Raw genomic sequence first — 14,657 nt, 5'->3', positions numbered from 1 at the left:
AGACAGGTCAAGGTCACCAAACAAGTGGCAAACCAGGAACAGAAGCTACTGCTCCACAACACTGCAGGACCAGGAGATGTGGGCAAAGGGAAGAACAGAGAACCTGAGCCCATGAAAGAACTTGCTCGGCAGCATGTGGCAGTGGAGGAGGTGTGATTCGCAGGGCTCAGGTGGATAAAAGACCATCAACAAGACCAAACCCTGCTGAGAGCCACTGACATGAAGTTCAAGGTTGTTGCCTACTTATCTAGTAATCAATAAAGGCCAAACAGTTCCCACACTGCACAGACCCCAGCTCCTAAAAGGTCCTATTGTATTATTCTGGAATTGTCATGCATGCTCAGACATCTTGTCCTATTTCCTAACTCTCGGTGTCCCGTGACAGTCCAGCTGTCCAAGCGGCAATGATGAGCCACACCTTTGGTTGTCTTTGCTACTCCATCAACCCTGCGTGGAGGTGGGAACCAGCCATCCACTGAAAGAGTGACTAAGCCTCTGGATTTCCCACTTTTCATGCACCAGGAAGTCAATTCCAAGCTTCTTGACAGCAGACCAAGTAAATGCAGGTCCCCTCTAAGGCCAGGTTGTCTACTGGGGCATCTCCATGGGTCGGTTGAATTGGGTCATTCTCTGGAGCTTACAGCGTTCTGGGTCCAGCATGGGTCTTGGACTGGGGGAATTGGCCTCAGGACCCTGACTGCTTACTCCCTTTTTCCATTGATTAACTTGTGGAAAATCCTCAAAGGGGTCCCTCTTGCAAAGCATGAAACTCTTTAGAGGGTGTGACTTTCCTGAGTCTCCCTTGGAAACACCTTTTCTATGGCTCACTGATTAATCCCCTGGGGGAATATTCAGTCTCACTACCTAAAGGCTCTGTGTCACCCAGTCTCCAGTGATTTATCAAGCTGTAGTCATTTTTTGCTCTTTAGCCTGTGGCCCATCTTCTTTGCCCTGTGACCTCAGGGATTCCTCTAGCAAGTAACCAGGAGCCTGGGAAGGACCAGGCTTACGGCTCAGTCCACACGCACCACGCTCTCTGCACGTCAGTAGCCCCAGCCATTGCCCTCTCCTGACTTCCTGCCGGCATTACCTGTTTACTGGAAGACATGTTGGTAAGCGTACTGATGCTGCTTGTATCCGTGACCACCATCGCAGACGGAAACCGGGATGTGTGCGAATACTGGGGGGGTTCTTGCTTGTGTGTGTACACTGGAGAGACAGAGTGAAGACAGAGTCAAGCTGAGATCACACAAGCACATGCACAGCTACAGATACCCCATCCCATCCCATCGCTCCTGTGTCCCCAGGCAGACGGAAGGGCAGTGGTGGAGGCGGCGATGTTTTGGAAGGCAGTGTGTTGGGGTAAAAACATTAGCCGTGTGTTTAAATCCTCGCTCAATTACTTAACCTCAATTTCCTCATCTGTAAAATAGGAATGTAGGGTTAGAAAACATCATGTGGAAAGTACTTTGTACCAAAGAGCTTTGCACAGTGTCTTTCATGTAGTAGTGGACAGCACTTCTGTTCTCCTGACTTTCAAGTGTTTATTTATTTTTGAGACAGAGCGAGACAGAGCATGAACGGGGGAGGGGCAGAGAGAGAGGGAGACACAGAATCTGAAGCAGGCTCCAGGCTCTGAGCTGTCAGCACAGAGCCCGACGCAGGGCTCGAACTCACGGACCGTGAGATCATGACCCGAGCCGAAGTCGGACGCCCAACCGACGGAGCCACCCAGGCGCCCCGTGTTCTCCTGACTTTCAATAAAATGTTAGGTGCCCAGACATCAACAAGCGTTCCCCTCAGGCATATGTGACGCATCAGAGATTTTAAGACAAAAAAAAAAAAAAAAAAAGTTCTAAGCAGTTAGCAAACATAAACGAACTGGCCAGCGCATGCTTGTTGTATCTGCCGTGACTCAAGCACCTGGCCTCATGCAAGCAATTATAAATGAATTAACAATGATAATTAGACATGGATATAGTTAATTGTATAATCAACAATTATACAATTATAAATAATTATATAAATCTGGGTTGTTCCAGACTGCACTAAAATGACATCGTATGTCACATCATGCCATCGCAGAAATAGGAAGGATGACGAAGGGAGACAAGATTCAAATAAAACCTCCAGGAGCATGTGACTCGGTTTTTAGCTTTAACAGTACTTGTTCACCAAGTCTAGAACATTTTGAGTTCTGTAACTGACCATTAGATTCATATAAACTCCAGGTCACATGACCGAACAGAAGCATGTGGCTGTTGGGCCATGAGGGAGGGAGCAGTTTATTCTCTACCAAAGCATCCTCTAGTAGGCAATGGGGTAAATGTCACCACTTGCTAGCCCAGCTTGTCCTTCCTGTGGAGGGAGGCCGGTTATTTCCTGGTCCGGGGGCCCCTAGCTGGGCCTTGGTGGTCAACAGGTCACTGGTGACCAGTCTCTGGCTGTCCCACCTGGGCCTGGCCACGGAGGAATCCTGCCCAGGTGAGGGGGCAGGGACAATTGGGGGCGTATTGCCAGGCCCTGAAAAGACAGAAAGTGGGGTATGACATATGGTCCCAGACTCTGCTACAGGCTATGGCAGATTTTTTTTTTTTAAAGCCACACACACACACACAAAATGTGATTGGAATGTGAGATGGTGCATAGAAACAAGCTCCACAGGCCTGAGGCGGGGACAGAGCCTGAGGATAGAAGGCCAAACTTGGTTGCTCTTCCTTAGACCCATGGCTCCGATTGAGGCAGCCGGGGAGAAACAAAATTCCCCTTCCCCATTCCTGCCTCCTCTTATTAAAAACTCCCTTAATAAACAATGACTTGCATTTCTTTCACTCTTATGCTCACCAAACACGGTTCATACCAAGTCTTACTCCATCTCCATTATCACTCTACATTATTTCCATTTTACAGATGAGGAAAATTGAGGCCCAGAGAATGGCTAAATAACTTACCAATGGCTACACAGCTGGTAAGTCTCAGGACCAGGATTTAAATTTAGGTGTGTCTGACTCCAAGAGATGATCACTCTATTACAGAGACTTCTCTGGTGTTCCTGTGGGATGGTGCCTGCCATGATTTCTCCCCAGACTTGTAGGCCAGGGGCTGTATCCTGACATGGCCAGAGGGCTGGGGGCCTGGGGCTCAGGGTGGAGGGCAGAGATCTAGTGGCTGGCTGTGGGTGGGAAATAAGTGGTTGAAAGACAGGACTGAGAGTAGGTATAGAAATAGGATATGAGAACTGGGCGGGGGGGGGGGGGAGTTGGGGGAGGGGAGAAGTGCTAATATTCCTTATCCAGGATGGCATGCAGATGGCATTTTCCACCTGTGCTCATGATTCTCAATTTGAGATGTTCAGGGTGTGTAAATTGGAGAGCACGGGGATTCTAGAAGATTCTTCAATTTCAGGGAGGGCACATGGGATGCAAATTGCATTCCCACTCTTGCCATCTGGTAATGGCTGCTCAGACTTTCAGATTGAAAAGGCTAAGTTGAGGCTCATGAGGAAAAGGTACTGTGGCTGATCGGTGATATGGGTACCAAAGTGGGCAATGGTGGCATGTGTCCTACACATGTGCTACACCCTGCTTTCTTTCTCCAACTCCACTTATGTAAAGTGGGCCCTCAACTGTCCTCTTCAAACCTGCCCGCCCCCCAGGAATGGGGGGGGATCTAGGAAAGGCACAGACCACAGGAAGGTCATGCTGAGACACTGGGTTGATAACAGGTAGAGAAAAGTGACCAAATCAGTATACTTCCAAGCAAGTACAGATCCAGAGAGGGCAGAGGTGGGTTGCGTAGGGCCCTTGCTGGTACCTCCGCCCCACCCCCCCAACCCGCCTGCATCCTTACTGTGGGAGTTCTGTAGCTGAGTCACGGCCGCCATGAAGGGCTGCTGAGTCATGTGGCTGCCGGGGCTTTGCTGCATGAGGGGCTGCTGGTGAGGGCTGTGTAGCTGCTGGGAGAACTGGACAGGCTGCAGGGCGGCCAGGCTGCCAGCCACACTGTTGATGACAGGGACGCTCTGTGCTTGGGAGGTGTTGAGGCCTGTGGGAGCAAGAAGGAAAGATCAGAGGTGGCTTCCGGGAAGGGGAGGGTTGAGTGCATGGATGAGGTCACCCACCGAGCCCCTGCTGTGAGCCAGGCAAGGCTGAGCTTTGCTTGAGAGATTGCACAGGAAACGACTTTCTAGATCCGTTATACAGACAAAGAAACTGAGGCTTGGAGAGATTGACCTGCTGACATTCCACAGTGAGTTGTAGATGGAAATGGGCTTACACAGATCCGAGGCATGACAGTCTCCCAAAGTCATCCCGGCACCTCCCAAACTTGAGGTTGCCAGGACCCTGGGAAAGCTGCCTCTGCTTGCCCACTCCCTCCAGGCCCGACTCCCTGAGAGGGCTGCCCGGTGCCCTCAGGGCAGTTAAAGGAGGCAGATTAGTGCCCAGGCCTGTCTGTCCAGCAGAGGGCAGGAGTGATCAGGAACTCACATTTCGACAAAACAACAAAACCACCTCCGCAGTCCTAGGAGTACGAAGCCAGAACACCCTCATTTAGTGGACTTGTGCAAAGACCCCGACAGAGGTCAGGTGCTCATTCTCTGGCTGATAGCAGAGAGCAGGAAAAACAGCAGACCTCAGCCAGTTCTATGAAGTGGACGTAACTCATCCCGTGGCACGGGGCTTGTGGCATCCAGAGGTCCAGGTACTGGGAGGAGGAAGTCGTAAGTGAAAGGTTGACAGTTTACAGTGGTTCTTGCCATCTTTCTGTTCTGGGGGTGGGAGGCTTCTGTGGTATTGCTCCATGCCTGTGTCCTGAAGCCTCTTCAGAACCAGGGCCGGCACTACAGAGACTGGGTCCCTGGTCCCACATCTCTGGGCAGGAGTGTGGGGGAGACAGCTGAGGCAGAGTATGAGTAGGGATGAGAGGATCAGGGGCAAGACACCCTGACCTCTTTCCTGGGGCTGTCAATGTTCCTTTGACCGTGCTTTCTGTGAAATGGGGGGCAGGATGGGAAGGAAGAAGAAAATCCAGAAAAAGGTGTCTAGGCAAGTGCGGAAGGGACACCTAGAGAGCCTTTCCTGAAACAGAGAGGGTTCCAGAAGTGGGTTTGTGGGAAGTCCTCCAGGGAGATAGCACAAAGACCTCAGCTGCTGCTTACTCAGGGCTTTAGCTGATACTGTTATCAGAACCCTAAAAGGCAAGTCTCCTGAGCGGAAGTGAAGGAAGAAGCCCCCTCCTGGCTTCCTTGGGTGGGGATGGGGCCAGGTCCTCTGATTGCCCTCAGACCAGCACTATCTCCCATTCCCCAGGGGCTCACCTGATACCCTGATATCCTGTTTCCCTCTCCTGCCTTCCACTGTGGTCTCAGTCTCCTGGGAGGCCCCAGATGCTTGCTGTTCCCCCGGGGAGCCCATTACAGCTGCTCTTTTGGGAAATCCCTGCCCAGAAAAGCAAATTACCCTGCCTAGAGTGGATGACATTTGAGGGCACGGTTCTGAAACCTGCCTGTGCTTTAGAGTCATCTGGGGGAGCTCTTTAAGAAATACACATTCCTCCGCCCCACCCAAGACTTAATGAGTCAGAACCTTCCGAGGTGAGGCCCAGGAATCTTATTTTCAACACCGTCTGTGATGCTGCTGTGCCTCAATTCCAGGATCCAGAGCCACTGATGTCATCCTAGCTCCCGCGAAGTGTGACTCGTGGCCTTTTCCCCTGCTTTCTGTGCACTGGTTCCTGCCCAAGAAGCATGTTGTACAGCCCAGGGGATGAAGAGAGAGTGAGGAGTCGGCAGTGCCGGGGCCTTTGTTATCACTTCTCCATGGGCCTCTGTGGTCCCCAGGCAGGACCCACACACTCAACCCAACAGTTGGCCACATGAGCGTGCCTGCAAGCAATTCTTCATCCTGACACTCTATGGGGTAGGACCATGTGTCTCAGCTGGGTTTTCTGTTGACGCTCACCATTGTTCATGCTCCCTCCGCTCCAAGCACACGCACGCACGCACACGCACACCCTTCCAAGGGCCACCTACACTCTGGTGCTGCCCCTGCAGTAGATTAGGACTACAGCGAGAAGGTAGACAAGTGTGGGTGGAGGAGATTAGGAGGAATGAGATTGAAAAATATGGAATAGCTCCAGGAAAAATTTTAGTTCAGATAGTGCCTAAGAAAATATGTAATTGTGGGGGCGCCTGGGTGGCTCAGTCGGTTGAGCGTCTGACTTAGCTCAGGTCATGATCTCACACTCCATGAGTTCAAGCCCTGCATCGGGCTCTGTGCTGACAGCTCAGAGCCTGGAGCCTGCTTCGGATTCTGTGTCTCCCCCTCTCTCTGCCCCTCCCCTGCTCATGCTCTGTCTCTCTCTGTCTCAAAGATAAATAAAAACATTAAAAAAAAAATTAAAAAAAAAAGAAAATATGTAATTGTGTAGCTGTCGGCCAAAGCTTGATGTGGGAAGAAAAGAGGAGAGTGGGGTGGTTCGTGTATCATTTTGGTTGTGGAAATAAAGAGGTGGCATATCTTACTCATGGATCTTTTACTCAAATCTTCTAGAAGGCGAGCAAGCTGGGTTTAGATATCCTATCTCATTATCAAACCCTGGGGTTAGTCTGGTTACCATATTCCTGTGAAAAGGCAGTAAGTTCAAAATAAATTTTTATTTGGTAAGCCCTCTAAATGCTTCTCTACTCCCATTTCTCTCTGCAAAGAAATACAGGATGCAACCATTTCTTTAAAAAAAAAAATTTTTAAGGTTTAATTTTCAGAGGCAGAGAGAGGCAGAGAGAGACAGAGTGGGCGGGGGGGGGGGGGGGGGGAGGGCAGAGAGAGACACAGAATCCGAAGCAGGCTCCAGGCTCTGAGCTGTCAGCACAGAGTCCGATGTGGGGCTCGAACGCACAGACCGTGACATCATGACCTGAGCTGAAGTTGGATGCTCACCTACTGAGCCACCCAGGTGCCCCTGGGTGCATCCATTTCTGAGCAGTTGAGGATACAGCGAGAGCCACACATACTCAGGAAAGCCATGCCTCCCGTAGGCCCAGCCCTGTTTTGCCCTCAAAGAACACATAAGCCATCTCCTCAGAAGGGATGAGTTGCTACCTTTGCTGGGGCTGATTTAGAGAGAGAGAAGAGAGAAAGAGGAAAAGGTGATAAAACACAGAGGGGTCAGTGCGGCCACAAGGGCAAGGGAACAATGTCAGTTAAAAGAAAGATGAGCAATGCGCCTTCCTTCGATCCCTCCTGAGACTTCTTGGGAGCGCTTCCCAGGGTCACAGTGGTGACTTGGCCTGAGCTCACGACTGAGCTGAGAACACACCGAACACTCATCCACATTAGGATTCTGAGAGAGCCATCCATAGACATGGCCCCAGTCAGCCTTCCCATGCCCTGAACTGGCCCATCTGTGAGGATGTGGAATGAGGGCCTCCTAGACCTGGGAGGACCTGATCCATTCACCAGTCTCCAGCCATGTTTCTCCTTAAAGACTCGGGGATGCTCCGCCAGTTTCCCTCAGAGCTCCCTCTCACTGGACTTGCACCACTGGGCAAACAGGCGTCCCATGACCACATGAAATTCCCTGTTTAGAAGGAAGCCCATCGTTGTTCCATCTTTGCCAACACAAAGAAACATCAGCATAACTTCGTGGAAAATCCACCGCAAACTTAGGGGTCGAAATGAACACTAGACAAAAGTATAAGCTATGATATTATACATACTCACGCCTTATAGATTGGCAAGCATGTTTCTACACACTATTATTTGATCACCTCAGCAACCCATTTTACAGATGAGGAAACGGAACCCCATTAAGGTTAATGATTTGCCCCAGGATGCACAGCTGGTGAGTTGTGCCCAAGATTCACCTTGATTCTGTAATTTTCTCTTTCTTTAGGCTAAACAATCCAAATACGGTTGAGGAGAGAGAAAAGGAACTAAACAAGTGGAATCAAATCCTACAAGTGGTGGGTGAGTTTGAAGGGGGTCTGCTAGGAACTGTTTTGAAACTCAGGTTGGGGCGCCTGGGTGGCGCAGTCGGTTAAGCGTCCGACTTCAGCCAGGTCACGATCTCGCGGTCCGTGAGTTTGAGCCCCGCGTCGGGCTCTGGGCTGATGGCTCGGAGCCTGGAGCCTGTTTCCGATTCTGTGTCTCCCTCTCTCTCTGCCCCTCCCCCGTTCATGCTCTGTCTCTCTCTGTCCCAAAAATAAATAAAAACGTTGAAAAAAAAAATTAAAAAAAAAAAAAGAAACTCAGGTTGACTTACTTCCCACACTTCTCCTTACCTACCCCCGAAGTTTTCTGACCAAGAACAGAACTTACTTTGTGCAATGGCCATGACTCCAGAGAGGGGGGTCATGATGAGGTTTTGAGATTGCTGGGGATTATGGTGGGACAGGCTGTGGATATTCGTCAAGGTGCTGACGGGGGGCAGACCACCTCCTGAGACTGAGATCTGCTGGAGAGAAAAAACAAAAACACCATGAGTGGAGTGGGATTGCAAAAAGCAGTGTCCAAATTGACATAACTCGGGGCACCTAGGGGCTCAGTCGGTTAAGCGACTGACTTTGGCTCAGGTCATGATCTCGCGGTCTATGGGTTTGAGCCCCGCATTGGGTTCTGTGCTGACAGAAAAAAAATTTTTTTTTTAATGACATGACTGAGCAATTCCTTGGCACAGCTCATTCATTCATTCATTCATTCAGTAAAAATTATTAAGCATACACTGAGGCACATTTCTAGATGCTGGAGATAGAGAAGTAAAATACCCAATAATCCCTTCCCTATGATGCTTCCAGTGGTTGACTATTTTTTTTTCTTTTAAGTAAAAAATGTTTTTAACATTTATTTATTTTTGAGAGACAGAGTGCAAGCAGGGGAAGGACAGAGAGAGGAGACACAGAATCCGAAGCAGGCTCCAGGCTCTGAGCTGTCAGCCCGATGTGGGGCTCGAACCCACAACCCATGAGATCATGACCTGAGCCAAAGTTGGAAGCTCAACTGATTGAGCCACCCAGGTGCCCCTCATTGGTTGACTATCTCTGAGTTCCTAGCCTGCCTCAGACATTCTTCTGCCCATGGGGTATTAGAGGACTGTCACTTGCTTAATTTGGAAGTATCCTCTGTTCTGCTCTGTACCTTGTATATTATTGGAGCTAAAGACACGTGGCTGCTAAAAATAATAACTGAAGAAATGCTCTGGGAGAGCAGACTGGGGACCAGGCAGAAGTGCAAGAAAGCTTTCACGGACTACAGGCTCCATTAAGTACCACTTGTACATTAACTTACAAACCTCATGATAGTTCCATGAGGCAGATACTTCTGCCATCCCTGTTTCCCTGATGAAAAAAACCAAGGCTCAGAGTAGATATGTATAATGCCTAAGATCCAATAACCCAGTAAATGGTATATCTGGTATTCAAACACAGGTCTGTCTGCCTCTAGAATTTGAGTTCTTTTAGAGAACTTCTTTTAGAGAGAAACTTTCCCCACCCCTGCAATTATTATCAAGGGTTGCAGGGGGATCAGACATCATTGGGCTTCTCTACCTTTTCCAAATCTCCACTATCCATTAAAAGATTTTTTTGGGGGGGGGCGCCTGGGTGGCACAGTCGGTTAAGCGTCCGACTTCAGCCAGGTCATGATCTCGCGGTCCGTGAGTTTGAGCCCCGCGTCGGGCTCTGGGCTGATGGCTCGGAGCCTGGAGCCTGTTTCCGATTCTGTGTCTCCCCCTCTCTCTGCCCCTCCCCCGTTCATGCTCTGTCTCTCTCTGTCCCAAAAATAAATTAAAAACGTTGAAAAAAAAATTAAAAAAAAAAAAGATTTTTTTTTTTTTTTGGTCAAGGAACTGATGTTGTAATGAGAAAGCTACTAAATAATAAGCCCTTGGCCCCAGGTGCCCCCATTCTGTTTCACCATTATATTTTAGTGACAGGTTAGTAAGAGAAAGCTACTGATTTTCACGTGTTTACTTCATACATCCTTTGGGGGGGGGGATCGAATCCTTTTATTTATTCCTAACAGTGTCTTTTCCTTATTGATTTTCTTCATTTCTCCAAACGTATAATGACATCACAAGCACATGTGCTGGGTCTCTTCCTTGCTAGTACTCATATGTGTACATGTCTACTGCATTGGTTAGAACTTTCTAAATAGTATCAAACAGTAACAGCTGTAATAGATGTGCTTGCTTTGATTCTGATGTTTTCAGAAATGCTTCCAGTGTTTCCCCATTAATTATAAGGAGCTATCACTTTCACCCCCACCCACACCCACACACACTTTTGGTGATGAAGCATTTTAATACTTACAGTTTTAAAATAATTTCTAAAATTATTAAGAAAGGGTGTCTCAGGCCACCTAGCTGGCTCTGTTGGTGGAGCACATGACTCTTGATCTCGGGGTTGTAAGTTCAAGCCCCACGTTGGGTGTAGAGATTACTTAAAAATAAAATCAGGAAGGAAGGAAGAAAAGGAGGGAGGGAGGGAGGAAGGAAGGAAGGTAGGAAGGAAGGGAGGGGGGAGGGAAGAAAGGAGGGAGGGAGAAAGGAAGGAAGAAAAGAAAGAAGGAAGGAAGGAAAATAGAGGTCTCCCATCATTGTGAACTGCTCCAGACATTCTTGATGGTATCAGGACCACTGGGAAACATTTTAGGGTTAGGATACAAACATTCAGTGTCTGAGTAACTCAGTTGCCCTTCCTCCCAGAGCTTGTCAAATTATAGGTCGCACACCAGCACCCAGGTAAGACACTATCTCCCACCTTGACCTGGTCAGCCACAGAGCTTCCAAGGTTAATTTGAAAAAGAAAGAAAGAAAAAAACCAAACAGGTTTGTTTGTGTTTTTAAAATGGGCATCGAGAAAGGAGTTGGGGGGGGTCACGTGATCAAGAAGGAATTCCGACCACATCAAACAAGAGAGAACCAGCCTGTTTGCTGGACTTGTTTTTCAAAATGTCAGAGTCATTAAAAAAAAAAAAAAATCAGTAACCTGCCTTCAGACTTCCTTTGGGTAATGTAGTCCTTTGGAGAAAGTCAATGAAGTGACGGTAATCTCTCCTGTTTCAATGTTTGATTTTAATGGTGAAAGACAAACGCAGATGCCGACGATAAAAACAACTTAAATGTGCATGGCTTCAGAGTCTGTAATGTGCTTCCACTGACTGTCCTCAATAGGTATCGACACAGCTAGGGAGGGCATTATTATCACTGCCCCTGTGTTACAGATTAAGAGACTGATCCCCCGAAGAGTTGCAAGACTAACACTAGGTCCCTTGACTAGTGAGTGAGGAAGCCAGAATTCAAACTCAGTTTTACTAGAGTTCAAATACTTACTGTTTGGGGGTAACCCTGGTCAAGTGCCTTCCCACTAAAATGCAACCATTCTTTTCTATTTGTCACCAAGACTGAAGGAAGCCCGGGGCTGCCAAGGACGCAGCTGGGTTTGAATTACATGAATGCTGCCATTTGCAGAACTTTCACCTATGCTAAGTGCTTTACTGCCTACAGCCTAAGAGGTTAGTGTTATTGCCCCTACATTGTGGACAAGGAAACTGAAGCTGAAGAAGTAAAGAAATTTGCACAAGAAGTGGTGTTGGTATTGAAAGCAGGCCATTTGCTGCCAAGGGTTTTCACTGTTAGGCTATACTGCTTCAATGTGAAAGAATCCAGAATGTACTTTTTAATTATTATTATTATTATTTTTTTTAAGTAAACTCTACACCCAGTGTGGGGCTCAAACTCACGACCCTGAGATCAAAAGCCACATGCTCCACTGATGGAGCCAGCCAGGCACCCCAGTATGTGCTTTTGAAAAAAAAAAAAAAGGAGGGGGGCACCTGGGTGGCTCAGTAGGTTAAGTACCTGAATTCAGCTCAGGATCTCAACGTTCATGAGTTCGAGCCCCGCGTCTATGCTGACAGCTCGGAGCCTGGAGCCTGCTTCAGATTCTGTGTCTCCCTCTCCCTCTGCCCCTCCCCTCTCATGCTCTGTCTCTCTCTCAAAAATAAACAAACATTGAAAAAATTATCTATGAAAAAAACAACAACAAGGTTCAACATACACAAACTGCAACCCTAAATCTGGCCAGCTTTTTGTCAATGCATTTGGGTATGGGAGAGGGGACAGATAGTGCAAAAGAAAGCTCAAATGATCAGCAGCATTTCCCAAACTAATTACTGGGGTAAGATTTCCAATTCACGTCCCACTGACAGTTAGTACACAAGAGATTGTCACTCCTCACATGGGGCTTACCCAAACAACAGCGGAGCTATAAGCAGCCCTCACACCAACCCCATGACGCAGGCATTATTACCCCCCATTTTATAGATGAGGAAACTAAAGTTAAGCAACATCCATCTGATTGCTGAGCCCAAGGCTTACACACACTGGTTCTCTTGCCCATGTTATTTTTAACCATACTCCACTCTTGCCTTGGTGGACCACAATCTGTGATGCACCTGTTAGATATTAACAGAAAACAGATTCTTGAATTTGGGCATCCAGTAATAGTGACATAACATATGAACCAGGGTGTTGGAGACTAGTAAAAAGCTGGTCCCTGCAAACAAGCTTCCAGGTGTTTGCTAACGTTGAGGTGTGCTCTCTTGGTCAATCATCAATCCAATAATATAGTGGCCATTAGGGCACTGCTGAGCAGAACAGGAAGCAGAAAGTGTGTCTGCAGGCTGCCTTTGGAGCAGCCCCGGCTTGGGGTGAGGCCACTTGCCTCTTAGGAAAAAGAGCAGGAGGGTGCAAGGGAAACCCCAAGGACCTTCAAGCAATAGAAGCAGAGACTTGAAGGATTTCATGCACTGAGAAGTCAAGACTTCTTCCACAAGACCCTCTTCCCCAGGGCAGCTTGGGCAATCCTTACTCTTAACCTGTTTGGGTCTCAAAGTGACTCATGAAGACTTGTCTGTGCCTCTTACAAAGTAGCCACACAAACGGTTTTTCATGAAGAAAAGGCATAAGGGATGAGGGGAGGGAAAGGGGGCTACAAAATGCCTCCCCCAGGAGCACCTTTTCATTTTTGTTTGCACAGACCACTACCAGGGAAAGCAGCTCGCGTCCCCGAGACGAGAGTTGGCCGAGCCAGCACTCCTCTTGGAAACTACACTTTGTTTTTCCTCCAGGGAGCTGGGGACTCAATCACCTGTGACTCACCATTCCTGTGTTGCCTACACAGCACACACGTCAAGGTCTAAAATGGCATCTGCTCCCCGTCCCCTTCCCCCACGCTGGCCCCCACCTGCCCCTGGGTCAGACACCTTGAGGGAATGTGTGCGGCTCCACCTTGAGCGTGGAAGCCAGGAACCTACAGCTCCTCCCCCCCCCTACCCCCCCACTGAAACACGGAGCATGACCCAAAGAATAAAGTTTTCCATTTCCTGCCCTTACTCGTGTCGTAATGCTTGTTTCTCTCCGGGGCTGCGCTCCCCTGCACTCGTGCTGTTAGAGAATGAGAGCCTTGAAAATTCAAATTCAAAAAGAGTCTATTCCTTGCCAAGTGTGCTAAACTTACATCTGGGTGTGGGCTGTGGTTATGATTGTAGAAAACTTCAGTTAAAGAGAGGAACACTGACATTAACAATAACACCAGTCACTTGTTGAATATTTAACACGGTGCTGAGTATTTCCCTTGTTATCACAGTTGTTCCCCCCAACAACCGCACTGTTATTATGCCCGTTTTATAGTTGAGAGAGACGGAGAGTGGTTCAGTAACCTGCCCAAGGCTACACAGCTATTAAATGCTAGAGCTGGGATTTGAACCGGGTCACTGGAACTTCAAAGTCGGTGCTTCTCACTTTCCGTGTAAGCCTCACCTCGCCCTGCTCCGCCCCACCGCCATTTTGTGCCCTGCTCCGCACTGACATACCACCTGATGTCCCAGTTCAAGAAGCCTCTCTCCATCTCCTGCCACCCACTACATCCTGACTTAATTTCTCTCCTTGCCGGCACCAGGGTGTGGCGAAGAGAAAGAGGGGGCTTGTTTCAAAGTGAAATACTCTCTAAGGTTAAAAGACTGGCTTTGGAGGCCTTTGGGGGGGGGGGGGGTTACGAATGAACATTTTATCAACACAAATGTCATTGCCTGCCCCAAAACAAACAGCGTCCCACCCGGCTTGCTCCTTTATGAGGCATTCAATCAATAAAATGAGAGCAGGACTCTGTCAGATTTATTGGCTAGGTTCAAACCGAACACCTCTTCCACCCGCCAAAGGCTGGGTCACCAGCTCTACCTTTCCGTCCCAACTCTGGACAGCCCCCGTTTTCCCCTCCGGGGCTACAATGGCTCATTGTTTGAGGCAGGCCTTGTGAGAAGTTGTGTTTGTTTTGCCTCTTATCTTATCAGCTCCAGAGCTACAATGGCCCAGGTGTACTCACCATTTTACCATCAGGTGAGAGGAGATTGTGGCCAGGGTCCAGACTGGCTGGAGAGACTTGCTGTAAAACAGACTGGCTGGTCACCATGGCATTGTTGCCATGGTGACTGATTGTTGAGGAGGAAGTGACCTCATTGTTTCCCTGCTGGCTGTAGCGGACTCCTGCAAAACAAGACAGACCCAACAGCAGACATGAGTGTCCTCAGGGCCCTGGAACACACATTTGACTCCCCTTGTTTTCACACGGTGGATGACAAGAACCCAAAGTTGCCTTTTCC

General features: G+C 48.6%; 1 protein-coding gene across 7 annotated transcripts in view; it reads right to left on the bottom strand.

The window, feature by feature from the left end:
* Positions 1-14,657, bottom strand: part of HNF1B (HNF1 homeobox B) — a 54,925-nt gene that overhangs the window by 7,856 nt on the left and 32,412 nt on the right. For 2 of the 7 annotated variants that reach the window (XM_086686677.1, XM_086686680.1), the window contains exons 5-8: positions 14,381-14,541; positions 8,319-8,454; positions 3,850-4,044; positions 1,091-1,209 (exon numbers count right to left, since the gene is read on the bottom strand). In XM_086686677.1, the coding sequence (XP_086542803.1) occupies positions 1,091-1,209; positions 3,850-4,044; positions 8,319-8,454; positions 14,381-14,541 (611 nt within the window). The remainder of the gene's footprint in view (positions 1-1,090; positions 1,210-3,849; positions 4,045-8,318; positions 8,455-14,380; positions 14,542-14,657) is intronic. The other 5 variants (XM_025915856.2, XM_025915864.2, XM_086686679.1 and 2 more) reach the window with 3 other exon arrangements.

The sequence above is a fragment of the Puma concolor genome, chromosome E1 (assembly GCF_028749965.1).
Source record: "Puma concolor isolate L17-30 chromosome E1, mPumCon1.1.hap2, whole genome shotgun sequence".
In the NCBI taxonomy this organism is placed as follows: Eukaryota; Metazoa; Chordata; class Mammalia; order Carnivora; family Felidae; genus Puma; species Puma concolor.
The sequence above is the reverse complement of the archived record's forward strand: the minus strand, read 5'-3'. Positions and strand labels throughout refer to the sequence as shown.